The 24,897-nt window shown below is 37.7% G+C and overlaps 1 protein-coding gene across 2 annotated transcripts in view; it reads left to right on the plus strand.

The window, feature by feature from the left end:
• Positions 1–24,897, plus strand: part of LOC127974532 (protein PTHB1) — a 105,987-nt gene continuing 81,090 nt past the window's right edge. For both annotated transcript variants that reach the window (XM_052577876.1, XM_052577877.1), the window contains exons 1-13: positions 1–146; positions 2,459–2,571; positions 4,324–4,474; positions 6,544–6,608; positions 7,042–7,155; positions 8,960–9,134; positions 10,460–10,544; positions 10,629–10,808; positions 15,760–15,893; positions 18,773–18,954; positions 19,465–19,541; positions 19,790–19,843; positions 19,973–20,075. In XM_052577876.1, the coding sequence (XP_052433836.1) occupies positions 2,460–2,571; positions 4,324–4,474; positions 6,544–6,608; positions 7,042–7,155; positions 8,960–9,134; positions 10,460–10,544; positions 10,629–10,808; positions 15,760–15,893; positions 18,773–18,954; positions 19,465–19,541; positions 19,790–19,843; positions 19,973–20,075 (1,432 nt within the window). In that variant the 5' untranslated portion in view covers positions 1–146; position 2,459. The remainder of the gene's footprint in view (positions 147–2,458; positions 2,572–4,323; positions 4,475–6,543; positions 6,609–7,041; positions 7,156–8,959; positions 9,135–10,459; positions 10,545–10,628; positions 10,809–15,759; positions 15,894–18,772; positions 18,955–19,464; positions 19,542–19,789; positions 19,844–19,972; positions 20,076–24,897) is intronic.

Raw genomic sequence — 24,897 nt, forward strand, 5'->3', positions numbered from 1 at the left:
ATAACACGCTGTGACGTCACTCGGTTCCGGCTTCAGCGTCGGCGTCAGCACCATGACAACAGCAGCAGGTCGAGTGTGAGAAGCTGGGATGTCTTGAGCTTTCTTGTTTTACCACACATTACTGGAGAAAATATCACTGCATCCAGGTAGAACATAATAACTTTATATATTTAACCTTTACCAATACCAACAGCGGCACTTTGTACGAAATATTAACGAGAGTGGGGCAGTTTGTGCAAGCAAGCGAAGAACAAACAAATCTGAGTAACGTTAGCGGATTTAGTAGATCATTCTGTCATTCACTGGAAATATTATTTATTTTCCCAATAACTGCTATGTTTGCACGAATGTAAAGTCTCTCGTGTCGGGTGAAGTCGACAGACTGTTAACAGGTTGCCCTGGATTCTCTGATCTTCAAGTGTGCTTGTGACGTTCCTGCACATTAAATACATGTTGCTTTTCTAGAGCCTCTTGAGTCTTGTTAAAAGTCATATTGTTCATATTTATATATTGGACTAATCCTTTATGGGGCTCCCATCATATGTTGTTTAAATAACGCTCTTGTGCTGAAACTTTGATATATGTCAATGCACCGAAATCTGTCCGTCTGTTTGGACTGGTCTACTTCCTCGCGTGTCCTGTTCTCTGTGTCTCTGGTGTGTGTGTGTGTGTGTGGATTAGCTCTGTTAAGCAGTCAGGAAAGCCGCTTGAGCTGCAGCCAGTGAAGTCTTCAGTCATGTGACCCATCGCTCATGTTCTACACTCAGTCATATGTCTGCAGACCCAGTGGCTCAGTCAGCATCAAACACCATGTGCACTTACAAACAAAGACAGAAAGATTTGATCTGGTCTTTATGCTTGCATTAAATACAGGAGTATAATGAGATCCAGCAGAACTTATTCTGCAGCGGTTGCTCTTCTATTTGAACATCTGTGTATTAAGTCCACACATATGTGAAATCATTATCTCGGCTGCATGTCCTGATCTTTGCCTTGCATGTCCTGAGCTTTGTGCACTTAAAAATGCACCTGATGGGAATTATTTATTTTAATAAAGTGTATTTATATAAGTATATAGGCCTATAAAAATAATGTTTAGTTCTAAATTTTCTATTCTTTTCTACTGCCTATGTTCAATTCAAGTTTAGTTTATTTGTGTAGCGCTTTTTACAATACAAATTATTACAAAGCAACTTTACAGAAAATTAAGTTTCTACAATATTTAGTAGTAGCAGCTTATAAGTGGTGACTGAAAAATTAATACAAGACGTAGTCAGCCAGACGATGAACATTATTAACAGCAATTATTATATGATGCAGTCACACTTGTAGCAATATTTGTTACATGTATTATGTAGATAACTGTAAATACCCCAAGAGTGAACTTGACAGTCTTGATTAATAACAAACCCTGATCAAAACCCTATTATCCGTTAGGATTTTTCTTTTTTTTAATAGTTGCTAATATTCTAAGGAGTAGCTGGTATGCTGAAATCTACCCAAGAACATGTTGCTAAAATATCCACAAACGCACAAAAGAGCCTTAAAGAATATCAAAAATGAGATGAGTTTTGTTTCTCTATCTCGAGAAATTTGTAGCATTACACCACATGCTCAACAATAGTGCAGTGAATGGGTGCCATCAGAATGAGAGTTCAGTTTCAGTTGAAATGCATCTTTTTGCTGAAGTCCTATATCCATATGCACAGAACAAGCACTGTTTACAAGTGAAAACAATCCAAAATGGTTGTAATCTGCAGGTAGACAACAGCAAGGAAACATTGTTATGGATTATATACTCGTATTTTGATCAAAAGCCATGGTTTAAAGTTAAAATGCCTTAATGATGGATTTTGTTTCTTAAAAACATGATGCTTTTCACTAGACTAGAGTCATGTGAATTACTTATGGATTATTGTGGTGTTTTTTTGTCAGCTTATTCTGATGGCACCCATTCGCTGCTGAGGATTGGTGAGCAAGTGATACAATATTAAATTCCTCCAAATTATGTTCAGTGAAACTTAAAGCATGGGAAGCCTGTATCATAACAGTCAAGTCAGGTGGTAGAAGTAAAAAATGTCTCAAAAATGAACAGGAACTTAAATGTGCAGTTCATGCCTGAAAGCATATTAATGTCACTGAAGCAGTTCTGCAAGAAAGATTGAGCTAAAATTGTTCCAAAGTGTGTAAAACCCATAAATGGGTTCCTACAGGAAATTGTTTTGGTTATGATTATTGATGCTGTTGGGTTATGCCCAGTTATTGATTCAGTCACTGTTTCACACAGGGGCACTAGATATAATTATTTCTTAAATGCTCTTTAAAGTGCTGACAAGCCGTGAAAAAATGCAGAAAATCAGACGCAGGTCAAACACTTCACAGCTCTCAAGGATTTGAAAGTGTTTGGCAGATGTTTGGTTCTAATATGTAATTAAATATCACTCTTGTGTCTTTACAGGATGTCTTTATTTAAGGCTCGTGATTGGTGGGCTTCAGTGCTGGGGGAGGGGGAGGAGTTTGACCAGGGATGTCTGTGTGTTGGGGATGTGGATAACAGCGCAAGTGGATATGGTGAGTTAAAGTACTTTAAGGACTAGTTCACTTCCAGAACAAAAATGTACAGATAATGTAAAGTGAAGTGAAAGTGAAGTGACATTCAGCCAAGTATGGTGACCCATACTCAGAATTTGTGCTCTGCATTTAACCCATCCGAAATGCACACACACACAGAGCAGTGAACACACACACACACACACACTGTGAGCACACACCCGGAGCAGTGGGCAGCCATTTATGCTGCGGCGCCCGGGGAGCAGTTGGGGTTCGATGCCTTGCTCAAGGGCACCTAAGTCGTGGTATTGAAGGTGGAGAGAGAACTGTACATGCACTCCCCCCACCCACAATTCCGTCCGGCCCAAGACTAGAACCCACAACCCTTCGATTGGGAGTCCAACCCTCTAACCATTAGGCCACCACTTCCCCTTGTCACCCAAGATGTTCATGTCTTTCTTTCTTCAGTTGTAAAGAAATTAGTTTTTTTTGAGCGAACCATTTCAGGATTTCTCTGTGGTGCCCCTGAGTCTGAACTTCCAAAATGCAGTGTAAATGCAGCTTCAAAGGGCTTTAAATGACCCCAGCCAAGGAAGAAGGGTCTTATCTAGTGAAATGATCGCTTATTTTATGTATTTAAAAAAAAAATGCTCATCTTTGTCTAGCTCTGTGTGAATTTTTATTTCTGGTACATGTTGAAAAAGTCCCATCTCATTTTCTCCTCCAACTTCAAAATCACCCTACGTCGCTTTTGTGCCGTGTTTTTTTTTTTTTTTGTAAAGGGCATTTGATCTTCTTAGCATATTCACTTTGTAAACACTGAGTCAGTACTTCTGCAGCGATGAAGGATGATTTTGAAGTTGGAGGAGAAAATGAGATGGGACTTTTTAGACCTACTCTAACTGCCATGAACTGTAAAAAAACAGAGTTCATGCAGAGCTAGACAAGGTTAAAAATGTATATAAACTGTACCCTATTTTTTTTTTTTAAAGAAAATAATTGATCGTTTCACTAGATAAGACCCTTCTTCCTCAGCTGGGATCATTTACAGCCATTTGAAGCTGCATTTAAACTGCATTTTGGAAGTTCAGACTCAGGGGCACCATAGAAGTCCATTATATATAGAGAAATCCTGAAATATTTTCCTCAAAAAACCTAATTATTTTACGACTGAAGAAAGAAAAACATGAACATCTTGGATGAGAAGGGGGTGACTACATTATATGTAAGTTTTTGTTCTTGAAGTGAACTACTCCTTTAATACACAGCCTTTTTAAGTAGTTTCCCAAAAGTTTTGTTGTTACCAACATAACTCATTGATTGGTTAACGTGATAAAAATGTCTTTCTTTTGTTCCATGTTAATAAACTATAGTAATATGACATTATTTGTGATCTTGAAGTGATTTATTTTGCAGAATTTATTACTTCAGCACTTAGGCATTACGTCATTAAAGCCTGTCCAATAATGTTTCATCAGCATGGTTCAAACTACAGAAATGTGCTACGAATTTGGGAAACAGTCATGAATTTTTGTCTACGGAGAGATTTTTGTTTTCGTTATGACTGGGAAGATTTTAAAACGAGCTGTTCTTTAATAAATTAGTACGACCTTATCTTCACACTGTGGAAATACAAGCGCAGTACTAAAAAGGGGCGGAGCTACATAAGGATGCTCAACTTTATTCATTATCTGTAAAGAAAAAAAGTCCAAATGTAAAGAATTAGATCAGTATACTGTTAACAGTCTGTCTCTGTCTCATTCTCTAAACCAGATAAGATTGTAGTGGGCAGTTTTATGGGGATGTTACGCATTTTCTCACCTCACCCTGCTAAAGCAGAGGAGCCGATGGAAGCTGACACCCAGCTGCTGGAGGTTCAGTTCCCCGACCCCATCATTCAAGTGGAGATGGGGAAGTTTGTCTCGTAAGTCTCACATGTGCTGTGTTTCAGCCGTTCACATCACTACCAACTCAAACACATCTCTACACAATCACAATCAGCTATTTTATCAAGCTGCCACATGTACCAATTATCAACACGAATCATATTTGTATGGCACTTTCCATGAATAGGATACAGCTGTTGTCCTTTTATTTGTTTTAAGCAATAAAGGCACAAATCCCATATTCTTTAGGAAACAAAAACAGACAAAAACTTTGGAAACCAAAATTTTTTTTTCCTCTAAATCCTCTGTTACCCTCCTCTTGCTTTAGTTGATGTATTTATTTAGTTTAGGCGTTTATTAAAAAAATGATTTTTCTAAGAGTTAACAATTTCACTGATACTTGGTTCAAAGTCGAAAAAGTGTATAAGCATAAAAAAAGTCCAATACTGCTTTAAGCTGTTGTAGCCCCCCCCCCCCAAAAAAAAGCAAAACGTTTGCTGTTTTATTTAATTGCAATTTTGTTTTTGTTTTCCTGAGCAAAAAATAAATATCATACATTTTCCCCTGATTTACAGAAGACACCCTGTAAAATGTCATTCAGTGTAACAATCTTGTCAGGCATATTTACTAGGGGTGCTCCGATCACGATCGGCCGATCGTTATGCACATCTCGTCAGTAAAGCCGGTTTTCTTATGAGCTGTTAATTCCATCAGGTGCATGATTTCACATAGAGCAGCTGCTACTACACAGAGCCGTTGTTAATGGAGAAGATGCACAAATCCACTTCATTTTCAGCGTTTTTTGGTGCATCTTCTCTATTAACAACGGCTCTGTGTAGTAACAGCTGCTCTATGTGAAATCATGCACCTGATGCAATTAACCGCTGATTAGAAAACCGGCTTTACTGACGAGATGCGCATTAACGATCGGCCGATCGTGATCGGAGCACCCCTAATATTTACAACAAAAATCAATTTATGACATATTAAAAGACTAATTACATTCACCCCAAATACTAATGAGTTGTAATTTTACATTTTTAACATTTGCCACTATCCTAGGTTTTGCCCATTTGTCAGTAAGACGAATTATTCTTTTAGATATTTTAAAATGTACACGTTAGAATAAGCATGTTGTTTGATTTTTTGCATAATTATTGTGTTACACCCAATGACAATGTAACATTATTTCAACCAAATCTTGACATTTTATTCTCCCAAAACTTATTTAAAACCTTAAAAGTAGACATTTTACTTACATTTAATGTTCTTTCTATGGACACAAAATCACGTTTGTACCTTTCATTTGATGCGGACATCTTAACGTCTTTGACCCACTTCACTGACCTTTTCTATTTTGTAAGTGCAGCCCAGGGCTTCTGTGGTCTTTATTATATGCATAATTCCAAACACAGATAGCCAGTTATATATCTACTACGTTTATTATAATTATAACTCTGTTAGGTTCTCTTATACTTTCTTTATATTACGTTTGCTGATTGTGACGTTATGAGCAACAAATGCAGTGAGACAGAAATACACTGTTACTTCTGATTCTGTCTGAAAAGTTTTTATCATTTGTAAATAATCGATAAGTTCATAAAAAGTCATTACTCAAATATTATCAAACAAGAATTATCTTCAGTGTAAGTTGTACTGTGTAGTTGCTGGTTAGGCCTTTAGACATCTGTTGCCAGGTTTAATACAAAATACTTTTAATATGATGGAATGAACTTTTTGAAAATCTACAGGAAGTTTTGGGGCTGTGTGTATCGAAGTACCATGCTAATAAAGCTGATATAGTAGCTTATACCACAGTACTTCTAGAATGTTGAGATATAGAAGTATACTTTTCATTTCTTTTTATTATTGCTCATTTATTTTGTTTCTAAAGGATCTGCCACGTGAAAGAGCGGTTCAAATAAGTAGTTTTTTTTCACCATCAGTCATTGAATATAATGCGCTTGCAGTGATGATCACAGCAGAGAGGTCTGATAAAAGACATTTATCGTTCTATTGACTCCTGGTCACCGTCTGATGCTTAACCTGAAAGCAGCATCTCACAATATTAAGAAGCTCCTTGTTCTTTCTTTGTCATGTGTTTTAGGTGTTCAGAGCTGCTCCATCTGGCAGTGCTTCACCCCAGGAAGCTGTCTGTCTATGCTGTGTCAGGTCGGTTTTCCACAGATTCTTCCTTTCAATCACTGCCATTAATCTATGCATATCAGTTTTTATTCTGAAAAACTGTTACCTCTTAAACAGAACTATACTCATGCACTGGTTATTTTTATTCTTTCTGTATTGGCTTTAGACTGATATTATAATTGTAGACCAGGGGTTCCCAAAGTAGGATCTGGCGTCAGCAACCCACAGCCATGGAGTACATACAGTAAATTCATTTTAAAGCCCTATGATTTCTACAATTTGCAGGAAACCATTCTTAAAAACTGAATTTATTGTATGTATTTATTGACAACCTGTCGAGAAGTGCAGTTAAACATAAAAAGTCAGTCTGAGCTAATAGTTATTGTCAATCTGTCATATGTTGTGCACCAAATGCACGTGCTCTTTCAGATGTGGTGTTTTCTGGTGTGGGTTTTCTCAGGTACTGCTGGGAATGTTGAACATGGTGACCAGTATCAGCTGCGACTGGTGTATGAACACAACCTGCAGAGAACAGCTTGCAACATGACGTATGGTCCCTTCGGGGGTGTCACAGGTAATTGTTATTATTAATATTCCACACATTAGGGCTGCACGATATTGGGAAAAAATGCAATATTTTATTTTTCTGCGATATATATTGCGATATGAAATCTAATCTAATTCTTTCTTACAAACAAAAATGGGGTGAGCACACTTACATTCTCATTTTAAATGATTTAAACATCGACACCATCGTGTCAATTGATTAATATGCACGAGGGAGAGAGAGCAAGATAGTGCTCATGTTGTTTGAAGACGGCTCTCTTTCACTCCTCTCTCTCTCTCTCTCTCTCTCTCTCTCTCGCTCTCTCTCTCTTTCACTCTATGATGCTTAAGCTGTGCAATTAATCCGCGAATCACATTCATTAAGGGCCGGGGAGCAGCTAGCCCGTACAGTTAATGAATAACGGATCAACTACGACAGCCTACATCACACATCCTGCGATGTGACTACCGTGGATTCGTAGATCGCGATATCGATGCTTAAACGACACATCGTGCAGCCCTACCACACTTAATATTAACATCTCATTCTAAATTTATCAGTGGGCAATAGGGTTGAATTTAGCTACATATTGTTTTCTTTCTGTGAGAAAAATTAGTGTGATGGAATAGTTTAGGTCTCTCAAAACCCTTTTCAGTCGCACTTTGCAGTATGGTGGCATTAGCTGATATTAATCAATAGAGTAACTAACAATGAGCAGTACAATTGTTACAGTATTTAATATTCTTTATTAACATCGGTTAATAAAAATACAACAGTTCAGTCATTCAAATAGAATGTTTCTCATGCGTTAATTCTCATTCACATCACTCTCAAAATAAATAGCTGAAACCTAACTTCAGTCTCAGTGAACATCTGCTTGTAAATTCTGGAAACTGAGATTTCTTCGGTTTGTGTGAAGAAAGCCGATTAAAGTCGACCCACTATAAATAAAATAGTAGCACATGTTCGTTTAATAGGATTTTAGACTTAGAGGAGGAGCAGTTCTCTTATCAAGCACACGAGGGCAGCACAGTCTCGATGATGGAGGTCATCAACCAGTCGTCTCATGTCATTTACACATGAGAGAAGACAAAACAGAAATATTGTAATAATAAATTGTGTTACCTAAAATGGTGGCTGCAGATATTGGTCTTTATTCCATTCAAGTAGATAGCAGCAATACTTGTAAAAATAAAAATATATGGATGATGTGTAAACTGACCTATATTAATGGGACTTCATACACAGCTAATCATCTTACCATCTTTATAACACACTGTAATTTGACTTCTAATACAGATGAGAGTGAATAATTATCATAACAGTTACATAAAAGCATAGATTAGTCTAAGTTAAATCCAAAAATGATACTGATTTCTTTTTGGCTAACTGCTAATTGGTCAAACTCTTAATATAGAGGCTAAGTTTGGCTAAGGCTTACATTTGACAAACTTGGTAGACAAATAAGCACTAGTTTTATGTTAGCTTGGGCCGTGGCTATTCTCTTGGATGTTTCTTTCCTATTATCACAAGGACAGATCTGACTCTGAATTCTGTTTTGAGCTTCTTCGAAGCCATTGCAAAATGCAGACAAACAAAACTAGCGCACATTCTGCATTAGTTCATTTGCTACATTATTCAGAACCATGAGCAACCTACTCTATATTAGTTAGGAGGAAGAAGTGTTTAATAATAAATATAACTATTTAACATTGGTGTGAAAATCTGTGCTATGCAATCTTATAGCTGCACAAAAAAAGCTGCATAATACTACTGAACATGTCCTTCTGTTCTGATGTCTCAACTGAATATTTCCTGTGCTGTTGTGCAGGTCATCATTTCATCTGTATCCAGTCCATGGATGGGATGCTGATGTTTTTTGAGCAGGAAACGTATGCTTTTGGTCGCTTCCTGCCTGGCTTCCTGTTGCCCGGCCCACTGAGCTACTGCATCCGCACGGACTCCTTCATCACGGTCTCCTCCACACGGCAGGTGGAGTGCTACAGGTGAGACCAATCACTCCCTGACCAACTGTCTATACGGTCACTGGCCATATCCTTCCATACGGACACTCATTCTAATTAAAAATACAGGATATGTGGGTATTCTCTACATTTACTTTTTTAGTATTCCATGGCCATATCTATAAATATGACTTTATGAGCCATATTACATTGGCTCTTGCATGTCAGACAAGTTTCAGATTACCGTATTTGATGTGGTCGTGCAGTGTTCTATATATGAAAAATGGTTAACTTAAATCTGTTTGTTATATCAAGTGATCGTGTTTCTTCAGACACATGGATTATGTTTACAATGTTCTCTTGAACAACAAAGTTTTGGGTGAATGGACTTTCACTAGAGGTACTGAAATCTCTCAGCTCTCCTTAAAGATATCTTCAGATGTGTGTTGAAGATGAATGAAAGGCATATGGGTTTGGAACGACATAAGGGTAAAATGATGATAGAATTTTCATATTAGGCAAACCTTTAAGAAGGCAATTTGATCTTTCTTCACAATCTGGCTAAAGCTGTTGAAAATGGAGATCTGAGCTGAGGTGAGACAGCAGAGCCTTTGGTTCTCATAATACTGCTCATGACCTGCTGATAGCTTTGGAGGACTGTCAGTGATTTCTGAATGCAGCGTTTGATCTGTTACAGACATGTGCGTACACACACACACACACACACACACACACACTCTAAACACCAGTACCGAACATGCTCTCAAAGCTGAATAATCACTGCTGTGTCTCATTGCTATAAACGTTTGCCCAAACCCACCCAACATTCCTAGAGGAATTCAGTAGACATTTCGGGTCATATTGCAAATTCAAAACAGGATTTTCTTGTTCTTTTGAAACAAAACACTTTCCAAGAATAGGGTATTAAACTGACCTAGAAACTCCATCGAGGAGGTCCATCATCGACTTCATGGAGTCAAACTAAATATTATATGAATGGTTTTGTTTTACGTTTGTTTTATATAAGGTTTTTCAACCTTTGCAACCCTTAAGCAAATCCTTGGACATGTCTGAATAAAAAAAAAAGTAATAATGGTTCAAAAATAAAGAATTAATTACAAAAACGTTTTATAATTTCAACAGATTGTGTCACTTTTGTATGATTTTATTTTATGTGATCTTTTCTTTAGAAAAAGTCAAGTTAAAGTAATGGGAAATGGTCGTGAAAAACTAAACTATGATTGCTTGTGGTACAAGAAACCTTCAGTGCATCAGTGTCATGATGAAGTGAATATCGACGCATTGAGCAATCCCCAATGTCTCCGTTTTTTGATAATTGGTGCAATTAACATCTCTTTTAAACGCAGGTACGAGACACTGGCTGTAGCCACAGATGCAGACACCAGACAAGACTCTGATCAGCAGAGCAAGAGCTCAGGGAAGAGACTGACGGTGCGTTTCCTGAAGATTGAGAGTGCTGCTGTTTCCAGTGGGGATATTCACTTTGGATATGACTGTGTGTATGTTTGTCCTCAGGCGGACTGGACGCTGGTGTTAGGAGAAGAGGCTTTAGATATCTGTGTTCCCAACACATCGTCAGCGATGTCCTCCATCTTTGTGCTGGGGGAGAGAAATTTCTTTTGTCTCAAGGATAATGGTCAGATCCGCTTCATGAAGAAACTGGAGTTCAACCCCAGTTGTTTCTTGCCCTACGGATCAGTGACCCATACTGCCTTTAACTCTTCATGCTGTGCTGTTTAGACTTCTGTAGCACATGGAAACCTCCTGTTTATGCTTAAAGCAAGAAAAACTATTTACCAATGGAGTAAGAAAAATGTATGCTTAATTTAAAGGGGGGGTGAAATGCTATTTCATGCATACTGAGTTTTTTACACTGTTAAAGAGTTGGATTCCCATGCTAAACATGGACAAAGTTAAAAAAATTAAGTTGTACTTTTGAAGGAGTATTTCTGTTCCAAAAATACTCCTTCCGGTTTGTCACAAGTTTCGGAAAGTTTTTTTCGAGTATGGCTCTGTGTGACGTTAGATGGAGCGGAATTTCCTTATATGGGTCTTAAGGGCATTTCTCCCGGAAGAGCGCGCGCTCCCGAATAGCAGAGCAATGAGAGGCTGTGCACAGACAATCACTGATCAGAGCGAGAGCGTCGCAAAATGTCACAAAAGGAGTGTGTTTTTGGTTGCCAGGGCAAGACAACCCTGCACAGATTACCAAAGAAAAAACAGCATTAAGGGACCAGTGGATGGAGTTTATTTTTACAGAGCATCAACAGAGTTGCGCAAGTGTTTGTGTTTGTTCCCTGCATTTCGAAAATGCTTGTTTTACAAACAAGGCCCAATTTGACGACGGATTTGCGTATTGTATATTTCTTAAGGATGTTGCAATCCCAACGAAAAAGGGTCACGATCGTGTGTTGGAACCGCAGGCGGTGAGTAAAACTGCTTAAAATATCTCTGTCTCCTTGTTAGTGCATCCGCCTCCCATCGGAGACCCGGGTTCGAGCCCCGCTCGGAGTGAGTCCTTGCTGCTGCTGCTCTCGTTCAGTTTCAGCCTCAGGATCTGATTCTGGATATATTTGATTCTGCATAAATAAACGGCTGAATCTGACTGTTATCCATGGTTTGTTTTGGGTGATGGTTTTTTCCTCAAGGTAATGTCAGCTTCCAAACGCTCTCTACGCAAAAGCCTACTCGCGCTCGTGATTCTTTAGCTCCGCCCACACGTCACGCCTCCAGTCGGTCGTGTTTTTCCGGGAAAAATCGGTACAGACCATCTTTCTCTTATGAATATAATAAAACTAAAGACTTTTTGGAGTTATGAAGGATGCAGTACTACTCTATAGGTACTCAAGATTAACAGGATATTGAGTGAAAACGAGCATTTCACCCCCCCTTTAAAGTGCCCCTATTAAAGGTTCATATTTTGGTTTTGGGAGTCCCCAACAACAGGTTGAGATGCATTCAAGGTAAAAAAAAAAAAAAACCTTTCATTGTCTTATAATATTCATTTATTTTGTACCTTTTTAGCTCAATGACTCCCAAACGATTCATTTTTCCAAACTCCTCCATTGTGTGACACTAGTCTGCTGTGATTGGTCGATTGATCTTATTTTCATTTAATTTTTCAGGTTTCGGGAGTGCACTGCCGCTTTGTTTACAGCTGGGGGAAACAGCTATTTTACCGCTCCAAAGCATTTGACATTTTATTTTATTCTACAATTAGCATTTTCATTCAGACAAGGGATGTCAATTTTACATTTTCAAATTTCAAGGGATTTCATTTAAATTAATGATCAATAAATTGTTTAATTGTTAACCTTAAAGCTGCAAAATGCGTTTATTGCAGTGGCACGCAGTCAACGGCATGACAGGATGTGCATAACCCACTCAAAAAAAAAAAAACCCTTCTCACCCGAATTAAAGGGGTTTTAGTCTGAATAAAATGCTAGTAGCAAGATTATAAAATGAATAGATGTGATTATTATGATCATTTGATAAAATGAAGGGAGCGTGCCGTAAGTTTGCGACCATTTTACTTTGTTGACTGTTTCAGTCCCATCACGGAGAACGCTGACCGCGACTCTTTAAATGGTATCGTGGTGCTCGTTGTTGTATTTTAAAACACAATTTAAATGTTTTCAACTGAAATTATGGCATTTAAAATAATATTATCCCAAACATAACCTGTGCGTGTGGCTGCGTTTCGCCGTCAGTAAACCGCTTCCATCGGCGCTTTTGCAAAACAAACTGTTGCTCACATAAAAGATTTTTATGTGAGAATTATAACCAGTACTTAATTTGATCCTGCTGGATTCTGTTCTGGAAAATGTCAGATTTGGAATTTTCGCATTCTAGTAGGCCTTTTTGTTTTAAAAAATCTGGCATCTACAGTGCATTAGATCGTGACGTGTGCATACGAGACGGAGCGAGCGCAAGTAGATGTATTTAAAGGTTATTGCTCACATCTCATTCGACACAAATCCAAATGTTTCCCTATTCGCAATGTATTTGAATCTTGAACTATTATTTAAAATGTAAACTAGGCTTTTACTTTACATGCATTCACATATAGATGGAAAATATCATCCTCTTCACATTAGCAAAAACATCCTTGGCATAACAGCAGAGTGGACCAGTTGTCCTGACATTTTATTCTAACTGTCAGATTTTCCTACCCGAGTTTACTCCTTTAATGAACAACAATATTTAATGTATCTGCATTACAGTAAGGGTAGGTTTAGGGTTGGGGTAGGTATAGACTTTAATAAAAACACAGTCTAATTGGTAGAAAATTATATTTATTGTTGGTTTCCTGTAGCTCTATCCCTTCTAGCTACAACCGTGAATATAACACATAATTACTGTATTTGCTGTACTGTAAGGGCAGGATTAGGGTTGTGGTAGGTGTAGACGTTAATAAACCATAACTTTACAGTAGCATTTTTCGTTGTCGAATTGTACTACCCACTGTTTTAGTGGGAGGTAGGAAAATCTGACAGCGTAGGACAAATCGACAGAACACTTGTCTACTACTGTCTATTTAAACTGACCAGTTTAACCTTTTATATGATTGATTGACTGTATTTTATTTTTGATAATGAACAGACTGTGTTGTAAGTTTGAATTTCTAGAACATGTGGGGTGTGCGCGCGCGAGGCATAAAAAATAAATAAAAAACCTTTAATTTTTACAGTAAGATATAATCCGCAAAAGTGTTTACTTTAATTTTTGCACACTCACGATAAAAAACTGAGGATTTGTGCTCTTTTTAAAATAAAGCAAACAAACAGAATGCGCGATGTCACCTTTTCCTTTCCGTGAACTTGTTTATAGCTTACTTTTAGCTTATTTATTTAATTCTGTTATATTTTGCATAATTTTTTTTAAATGAAAACAAATAATAATTTTTATTTTAGGCGTATTACTTACATAGGCTATAGATTTTCCTTTAAGCATCCCATTTTGTCCCAGGGCTTGAAAACCTGTGCCCAATGCTAGTTAGGTCCTTGCAGAAACTAAAAGCTTTGTTTATTAGAGGAATATTTGGTTAGCTGGTTACCATGCTTTTGGATGCCATTCGAGTCCAGCCTACACTTACGCAGTTTTGTTCTGCTTTGCGTGTTGGTCACAAATTTCCACAAATTCAATAACATTTAGGCATTGTTTCTTTTCCTTAATCCTCACCGACTAACTCCCTCTAATTTCGCAGGTTTATTTTATTGTCATTCACTTTCTATAACTGTTTTCACAGCCCTTACTGTGGTGAACATAAGGGAAGGGAAATTAAAGATTTTATGGAAATGAATTAAGAATCTCACAGCTGCTCGCACGTATTTTGTGCACAAGCTGCACGCAGCCCAAAATGAAATATCTAAATTGACCATCGTTATCGATTGCAACTCTTAACAATACAATTCATGTGACAAATCTTTTAAGCTTCAAAAAGTATGTCCATATGATGTCCATATGAATGATGCAAAAGAGAGATCAAAGCACTATATGATAAACAGATTTAATTTGGGCTTTTATCCCATGATTCTGAAAAAAACAAACAACTAACAATGAATGAAGGAGTCAAAAGACTTGTTTCTTTATTGGCTTAACCCACGTTTGTGAATGAATCTCTTGAATGAATGATTCAGTGATAAATGCTTTTTTTTCAGTCAGTTTAGTCAGTTGCCCATGGTGTTCATATCGTAAAAGTGATAGCAGAATCTTTCATCCATTAATATGAGCAGTGACAAAATAGAGGCTGCTCATGCTCCATTACGATAGAAACAGGCATAATATACATAACTGAATCTTTGTTATTTAGGGAAATGATCGCATTGGTATTTGAATTGAGATTGCAATCGTTTAACTCTTAATTGTGCAACTCTAATCAGCATATAAGTCAAATACGGACATCAGAAATGGTAAACAGAAGTACTTGCTTGACACAAGAACAAACTTCATTGGTTCTTTCCCATCAAGAACCAATTTTGACAAAACCTGAGAGATTGCTTTCTCTCCATTTAAAAAATCATTCCACCGAAAACTGTGATGCTTCAGAAAGTAATCCAAATGAATCAGACAGCTTCCGCAGAGACACCGATCCTGGAAGGACAGAAATCTCTCAGGTTGCATAAAAAAAAATCTTCATTTGTTTTCCGAAGATGAATTAAAAAGGTTTGGAATGATATGAGGGTGAGTAAATGATGGGTGAACCTTTATTTTTGGCTGAACTGTCCATAGGAAAGTTTTCCTAGATATTTTTACTGGAACAAAAGACAAAAATACCAATTAAGAAATTGTTTGAACTGTGTGCTGTAGAAACACACATACACACACACAATCATGAAGACCATCTCATGAGTTAAATTACTGTTGTCTTTGTCTGCTACATAGAGAGAGAGAGATAATTGGGTGTTTGGGCACAGAGCAGAGATGTGTATATATATATATGTGTGTGTGTGTGTGTGTGTGTGTGTTGGTGAGAGCGGTGTTGGTTTATAGGAAGGTGAGAGATGGACATCTTCTGGTGGTTTGGAAGTGGATGCAGTCTATGATTTAACCGCTGCATTGACTCTCCATGTGAGGCCCAGAGACCACAGACCATCTGAACACACTTCCTCCTTCAAACTCAGCTGTCTTCTCTCTGGCTTTGTCTTCAGTTTCCGAGGGTTCCACCAACATCCTGATGTGTAACCATAACAACATGCTGCTGGTGTACCAGGATGTGACGCTGAAGTGGGCGGCCCAGCTGTCCTGTGTGCCTGTGGCTGTACGTGTCGCTAACTTCCCGTAAGTGAGCGCTGCCCAAATGAATCTTTCCTTAACCTCCATACTTCATAGAAACACCGGACAACCCCGTTGGTCCAGTCTATCTCACGTTAGACTGAATGTGAGATGTTGTGTGTGGTATATGCTCTCGTTCTCTTTGAAGCATTCAGTGTTTGTGGGACTGTTAGTTTAGAGTGGTTCTCATATGCAGAGGTAACAGATACGTCTGTAGAGAGAGTGTTTAACTGCACTGGTCTTTCTGGCCGTCCTGCACGGGTCACTCACTCTACCATTGTCCGTCCTGTCTCTCTTCTGCTGGCCTCACATTAAAAGAGCGTCTGTCAGCACCACCTAAATGAGCTGCCGTGCTTGTCTCAGTTACCATCTCTAGCGCACACACACACACACACACACACACACATATAACCACTCACACCTTCACTTTTTCTAAATGTTATTATATTAAAGATAAAAAATAAAATGCAACTAACCATGCACTCATACATAGTGAGAATTGCCTAACAAATGAGCTTTTCAAGGCAGGAGATCTTTTAGTGTTAAACCTTTGAGTTAAATCCCATGTGTCCAATCAAACAAATGGTATTTTGGTGCAAATTCATCTGTCAGTAGAAGCAGTCCAAATTAGATACATGCCAGTATGCAACTTTTCCAAAACAAGTCTACTTGAAATTATGCTTGGCAGTTTGGAGAACTCTCAAAATGACTGAAACAAATCATTTCAAATAAATGGTAGTTCTACTAATATTCCTTATCCATCAGTTTGAGTCAATAAGCCATTATTTACTGTCAGGCTCTATTTTTATCTGTCAGGAAAATATTGTAATGCCTGGTTTTTTAATGTGACATATACACGATATTCACAAGAATATCGTTTCAGTCTGCTCTGTTCAGTTCCTCCTGATTTTTACTAATTTGCTGTAAAAAAAAATAGGGAAAACATAACAGATCCTGTATTCTCCCGTTTTAATGAACATATGCCTCGAATAAATTACTGGAATGCAGTGAGAATATCTAATTTTCTTCACAAATCCACAGTCATGTCTTTTTCCTGGCCTGTTTTTACATGAATGCTTTAAAACATAATTTTTTCATTTTCCCATATCAGCAGTTTTTATAGGAAAGCATGGAAATATGACTTGTTATCTGTCAAAATGATTAAAAGCGCTTTGAAATATCCATTAGTCTTCCAAATAATGAGGAGAACATTTTTCATCCGTGCAGCATTTCGTTTGAAATTTAAACACGTTGAAAAATAAATCTAAACTCATGTTGTGTCAGTCATGTTTACACACTGCCTCCAAAATTTTCATCTATCATAAAAAAAATTGGATCAGGTACAATTTTCTGCATAGCATGCATTTTGACAGGAAAGGATGGTGAATACGAAAATGAGGAAAAATGCATGTGAAAATTTCGGACTCGGTGTGCAAAGACCTTAAGATGTTTTTTTATTTTACATTTATTTTTTCATTAATTGCTGATGCAGACTTTTTACACCACAGACTAATCAAAATTAAGCATTGCTTGGTAATTAATTGACCTAAATTGGTATTATCTAATTGTATACATAGATTTAACAGCTGAATAATTTTTGGTTGATTATAGTCCATTACAAACATTACTTAAGTTATCTGACATTTTCTATTAAGATGAATTTGTTCTGACAGTTTAACTCTGGGTTCTTGTCATATTTTATTAGCATTTTCTAAACTATAGTAAATAAACTGATAATGTGAGAAATGTTGAAGGTGTCTGAATAAAATTTGGTTTGACACACACACACACACACACACACACACACACACACGCACACAAGCGCACACACACACACACACACACACACAAGCACACACACACACAAGCGCACACACACACACACACACACACACACACAGAGAGAGAGAGAGAGAGAGATACTATAAATGTAAATGTGATATAGATTTGCATATATTACTACAGTAATAATTAACACTTTGGGGTTATTCATGGACTGCTGAAAGTTATTTAGTAATACTTACTTTTACACTTTTTAAGTTTCCATTTGTTATTTTGATGGTTGAGGGGTGAGGAGGATGATGTCACCTTATTGGATCCAGTCTATATTCTTATATTGCATTAATAGATCAAAACTTTAATTTTGTTTGCACTATCTGAATGTACAGTTTAACTGAGGTTACTCCCATAATTCAAGTAACTATGGAGAAAATCTATTTAGAATGCAAGGAAAACTTTCCCATTAAGTTTTGCTTATATGTGTGTTCAGTATAAGGGAATTGAAAACAATTAATCTAACTATTTGTTGTGTCTAGGTGACACACTGTATTTAGAACCATTTTAAACTGCATGTTTCTGACATGAGAATTAAAATCTGACATGCACAAGGTCATAATTAACCAAAGCACAGGATCGCTGGGATAAATAAAAATAAATTAATTAAATCATGGAAAAACTAGTGATCAGCTTCTATAATATACACTTTCCTTTATAGAGTACTGTAAATTAAGCTTATATTATATTTATCATTAAAAAGTATTATAAAGCATTAAAAAGTTACATTGTCATCTTTAGAGAAGTACAATCTAATAGTAACAAAGCAACAGTAGAAAAAGTGGAAAGTAATCAGTCACACCGCACTGTTTAATAATATTCAATATATTGATTTCATATTGGGACTTTTTTTGTACAGTGTATCTAGAGTACAATAAATGGCCTTCAGTCTTTTCTTATCAAAGCATTATAATAAAAGCTTAAAATACCAGTTAACTAACCCTGATCAATCATAAAGTAAGACACCTTCAGTCGTCTAAGCAAAAAATAAAATACAAAAGACAGACAGAAAGAAAGACAGGCATGCATTGAAGTGTGTTCTGTGTTTTCAGGGATTTGAAAGGGCTGGTGGTGACTCTGAGCTCTGATGGTCATCTCCAGTGCTCTTACATGGGCACTGACCCCTCCTTCTTCACTGCACCTAAAGTGGATGCCCGAGAGGTCAACTATGATGAGGTCGACACAGAGATGAAAATGTTGCAGAAGGTTATTCGCGGGGCTACCAAAACCCAAGGTATGACCCAAAGAGTTTAGAAAACAAATACACTCTGTGTATGTTAATAGATGTTAACAGTTAAAAGCTTCTTGCAAAGCCCAGATTTATGCCAAATTGAATACCAGACCAGTACCTGATCTGTTTTTAAATGAACCAAGCCTTTGGGCTTTTAAACCGCTCCTTCCATTTAACATAATATTTTATCTAAATGTAGTAATGTTTTCCAATCAGTGTATCTTTACTGCTAATGTAACTATGTCTGAGAGTCTGAGAAAAAAAGATGTTGATGATCATTAGGTTGTAAATGTCAAATTTGTTCTGTGTGTGCATGCATATTTGTGTGAGCTTTGCATGGTTGATGCTAATTCCACTATAAGTAACATTGCAATTTAAGTTGCAGGACATTTCAGATTTAAAGAAATATGACTTCTATTTCTGAAAATACTTTAATAAAATCAAGTCTTTTTCTACAGCATAAAGTTCTGTTGCACAAAAATATTTGGCTGTTGGTGTGTGATCTTTCTCCAGACATTCTTCCGAGGGCAGAGACTGAGGAAGAGCTTACTCTGACCGCCATAGTCTCATCTAACCTGGACGAAGTCTCGGTACAAATACTAACACGCATGTTTATTTCATCAACATGAGAACATATAATGTAATTCTGTTGTTTCTATATTAAGCTCGTTATAATGACTGCAGGAAACAAAAACACTTTTAGTTAATTAAATGAGGCCATATCACAAATATAAAATACAAAATGATTGTATATAAAATTCACTTTAATGACTACAGACTAACTCAAACCCTAACTCTAAAACATGATGTGATTGTGTTGTGATGATTTCTCTCACAGTGCGCTGTCATATCTGAGATGAATGGGATGCCTGTCCCCTCTGTCACAGTCAAGGTGAGTGCAGCTCATTTAACACTGATGTCTATGAAGTATATTAGGTTTTTTTCTTGTGTAATAGAAGCCTGTAGTGCTTTTTAATGCTGAGGTGATACAGTGTGTCCTGAATGTGTGCTTTATTCTCAGGTTAAAATAAAGAGTCGTTCTGCAGTGCAGAGCCCAAAGATGACGGTGTGTGTTCAGCCTCCTCTAGCAGTAACACAGGACCAGTTTGTGTTGGACTCTATGGGTATGGCTGTCTTTCCTTTTTTGACATACTTTTGTCCCAATCATACCTAAGCGGTAATCTACCCACAAACATAACGTTTCTAGTGGTTTTCAACATTAGGGCTTTTCATGCTTAAAATTATATATATATATATAAAAAAGATATACCATAATTCCTCAAATAAAAAAACGGTAGTCAAATAAACATCAGGCCTCTTATAGTGGCCCGGGGGCATGGTCAACATTGACAAATAAAGGCCAGTCTTAAATAAAGGCCGGGTGAAAATTTGTGCAGCAGAGCCAGATACCGAACGTACACACCCACTGCCGGAGCGTTTCTTGTTCTCGAGTCAAGAACCGGTTGCATCGGTTTTCGGATCACTAGTACACTGAACTGAGAACTTTTTCTGTTGGACGTGTCCGATTCGAGAACCGAGGAGCTGATGATACTGCACATGTGTGATTAAGCGTGAAGCAGAATGACACGGAGTGCGTCTGAACCGAACTGGTTCTTTTGGTGATTGATTCTGAACTGATTCTGTGCTAATGTTATGATCTCTGTCCAGTGGAACGCTATCGCTTGTAATTTAAAACGGGTTATTTAAAACAATTACTTATCATACAAATGGAATTCGAAATAAAGGCCTGCTTTTAATAAAAGCCTGTTACCTTCTGCAGTTCAGGTAAATAAAGGCCCCGGCTTTTATTTGTGTAATTACCGTATTATACAGCATATTCCTGACTGTACCATTAAGTTTGTCTTGAATATACTTTTCAGAACATAACCGAGTTACCTGGTTGTTTTTCACTCTAGATAACATGTTTTCCATGTTACCTGGAGTGAAGAACACAGTAAACGATTGTTTCTGTATCAAGTGAATGAAAATTTAATAAACTCTGTCTCACTGAATGTTGATATCAAACAAACCAGAGACTGACCATTGGCCTCATCCAATTTTAAAATATGTGTTTTGTGGAGTGATTGATTGAAAGGTGAATGAACAGTCCTTTTGACATTGTCCAGGATGGATAGGAGATTACATTATAAAAAATCTCTCCAAGTTTTGTAAATAATCAGGGCCTGGGTTTTATTTTATGTTTTGATTTTGTTTGTGGGCGGCAGTCGTCTGTGAGGGGCTGCCGTGCTGTTATGTCTTTATTTTATTATTAAAGTCTTATTTGTTTGTCCGCCGGTTCCCACTTCCTTCTTCTCGTGATCATGGAGTTTTAACATTGTTACATTGGACTTCATAATCATCGGGAAGAAGGAGGCGGGAACCGGCGGACAATTAAATCACATTTTAATAATCAAAATAAAGACAAAACAAAATCAATTTTTTGCACAGTTGCTTGAGAAATACTATATTATATACTCAAAACACTTTTATCATAGTGCATAATTTGCAAATTATACATTTTTGTTTTTGCCTTACATAGCCACCCTCATATGTGCAGCTTTTCTGGCATCGTAAACTTACTCAGTAGCTCACCTGGTACACCTGGTACCGCAGTGTAATTGAGATGCATAGCGCTCATATACAGTATGTGGCCTAAGAAACACAATTCACAATAAAACAGCATAAAGACTTAAAGCTAAAATGGCATGTCACCTCAGCATATTTTTCTTTTTTATATATATTTTATTATGTATGCTTTTATTAGCACTGTCGGTTAGGTTCAGTGTTTTACTGTCTTTCTTTTGAGAAAACCAGAGTGATTTGTTTATCTGAGAGCTTTGTCAAATAATTTCTGCTTCTTGTATAACAGCTGCACTTGACTAAATGAACATTTACCAAACAAATATCACCCTTTAGTGTGGGATCTTACACATCATCTACCTGAGGCCATTTCCAGGGTGGGTCCATGATTACTGTCACTGCAGGACCAAAATCTGATTTTCTTGTGTGTGGCCCACAAAATATGTCTGAGAAATTGTTGGCCAACCAGAAGCCAGTGTTATATCACTTTAATGTTGAAGAGATGCCAAACCCTGACAAGCTCTTTACTTAGACATTCTACTGAAAGACCTCTGTCTCATGTTTCACCATACTTCCACATGTCATCCAGTCCAGCAATACAACTGCCTTAGCCATTAGAGCTTGGCAATGTGTAATGTATACTCACACATCACACACACACTCCCTATGAAACACAGTAGAGAAGAATCACTTGTTTCACTCATTCTTTTCTCACTGCTTTTGCTATGGTTTGACCCATTTAACTTACACACACACACTGAATACTTTGACAGACAAAGGGAGCTATCAGAACACATTGTGTCTGAAATAGGCAATACTATTTATCTGAAACTATAAGAGAAATGTACTTTATATTTTGTTATAGTCTCAGAGAGTCTAGCTGATTAAGTCAGCAATTCATAAAACTCTAAATTACCGACCCACTTCTTTAACCACTAAACCACATCTCAAGAAAATTAGTGGCATGTGTTTTGGGCATGAAATGATCAGGCCTTGTAAAATTTATTGCTGTTTCTTTGACATGATGTTGCCATGGAACTGCCACAAGGATTTCAGTTCTTCCTACTGAAGAAAAAGAAGAAGAAAGAAAATACTAATTCTACCACCATACTAAAGATGATGACAAAGATGGTGTTGTCAAAGAGAGTATTGGCCAAAATACTGTCCTCTACTTAGCCAATAGATAAACCGTCTTAAGGTTACGTATGTAACCCTATTTCTTAATATTGTCCGAATCGTGTGTGTAATCAGACCAATGGATGGGCGAGGCGTCACAGACGGGATGACGTGTGACCAGGAAGCTATAAAACTAGGTGAAGTGGAGACGGTGGCAGCATCTGGAGAATGAGGGAAGTGCTCGCAGGGATGCCAGAAGTATGGCAGGAGATGCAGCGTCTCGTTTCTCAGAGTTACATATATCCTACATAGAACTGAAAATAATTCAGACTTGAAGGCAGACTTGAAAATAAAAGAGACTTGACTTGACATAGCCACACCCAATAGGAAGGCCTTGGAGGCTCCCACATTTCAGGTGGTGTGAGCCTTGACCATTAAAGGTGAGGGGAGGCCAGAGGAATCATATGACATACAAATGGCATCAATTATCCACTGACTGAGGGTCTGCTTAGTGGCAGGCAGACCCCTCTTGGAAGGACCATAACCGACAAACAACTGGTCAGACTTCCTCCACATGGCAGTTCTGTGGACAAATGTGCAATTTAGCTTCTGCTGGTCAGGCTCCCGAAAAGAAAAGGACAGGAAGTCTGAAATACGATGGGCCATGGTACTGAGGAGGGCACTTTAGGGACGTATCCTGGCCTAGGGTACAAAAAATCTTTGGCCAAGCCGAGCGTAAAGTCTAAACAGGAGGGGGCCACTGACAAGGACTTTAAGATACGATGCCGCACCTGGAGACAGATTACCCGAGAGTGTCTGTTCAACCTGGGGCATTGCTCTATAACCACGCTCATTTAGTCCTGTGACATTGCTGTAATCAGTAGGAGAGGGACTAAAGAGGCAGGCTGAATATGGTTTTGATCACGATTTCGACACCTCAGTGTGGAGATTGGCAAAAAACGGCAAGCCTCGGCATGGTGGCTTAGACCTCAAAAAATGCTCATCTTACTTGCTTTTTGAGGGTTCAGTCATCTTCACAGCCGGCCATTCAAGATTTAACTTGGCCACCGGTCGAGTTATCACCTCCACAAGCTCCTCGAATTGTGCAAAACTGTGGTGGTTCATTGGCGCTCTCGCCATCGCCATCGCCCTCCTTGGAAACCGACAGATTAAGTGCCAAGGGACTGATGCTGCTGAACATACAAGTGCCACAGCAAAAAATATATATACTGACTAGGCTCAATATATATTTTAACTTGATTCATACTTGTTAATTGTGTATTATGTAGAAGATACAAATACTGTACTGTGGGTAAAGAGTCAACACAAGCTTCTTTTAAGTTGTCCTTGTTTAAATCAATAAATGTTGCAACATGGTTGCAGGGGGTTGCGCCCATTCAGGAAATATAATTGGTGAGGTCAGGCCCTGATGTTGGCGATGGGTCCTGGTTCACAGGTCACATTCCTGTTCATCTCAAATATGTTCAGTGGCCTTCAAGTCTGGCGTTTGTGCACGCTAGTCAAGTTCTTCCATAGTGTATCATTTTTATAGAGATCTCATTTTATGCACAGTGGTGCTGTCATAAAAAGTAAAAAATGGGCCCACCTCAAACTATTGACACAAAGTTGGAATCACACAATTCTCTAGAATGTGATTGTATGCTGTAGAATCAAGCATTGGTTTGTATTCACTGAAATTAAAGGGGCCTAGCCAAAGCTGTTAAAAGTGTCCTCTGATGTGATATCAAGTTTTTCTTTGTCTTTGGAGTGTTACAAGCTGTTCATGCATATATAAGATCCATAAAGTTGCAAAGACTAAAGTCTCAAACTGGCCAAATAGAGATCCTTTTCAGAATGATGGACTTTGTAAAAATCAACGCATTTCAGAAAGCTGGGACAGAGAGGAGCAACAGTAATATACGGTTTGTGGAAAATAAAAACAGTTTTTGAGTGTATGCACACTAACTGTTCAAAATCCCGCCACACCACAGACTACCACGCACACAATTTTACACTCAATTACTTTATATATGTCCCAAATTTATATTAATGTATGAATTGAGTTTCATAAGAATGCCTGTTTGAATTTTAACATTAAAGTTGTAGTCTGTAAATTAATCTCTTTGTTGCCATCTATGTTTGAAACCTGCAATTGCAATTACTTGCAGAATTATTTTCATTATGTGGGTTGTGCTCCGGCATGGCTCCAGTGCGGATGAATCTAATGTTTTGAGGTGAATGTGTGGCTGC

Source organism: Carassius gibelio, chromosome B16, assembly GCF_023724105.1.
Source record: "Carassius gibelio isolate Cgi1373 ecotype wild population from Czech Republic chromosome B16, carGib1.2-hapl.c, whole genome shotgun sequence".
NCBI classification, from domain to species: Eukaryota; Metazoa; Chordata; class Actinopteri; order Cypriniformes; family Cyprinidae; genus Carassius; species Carassius gibelio.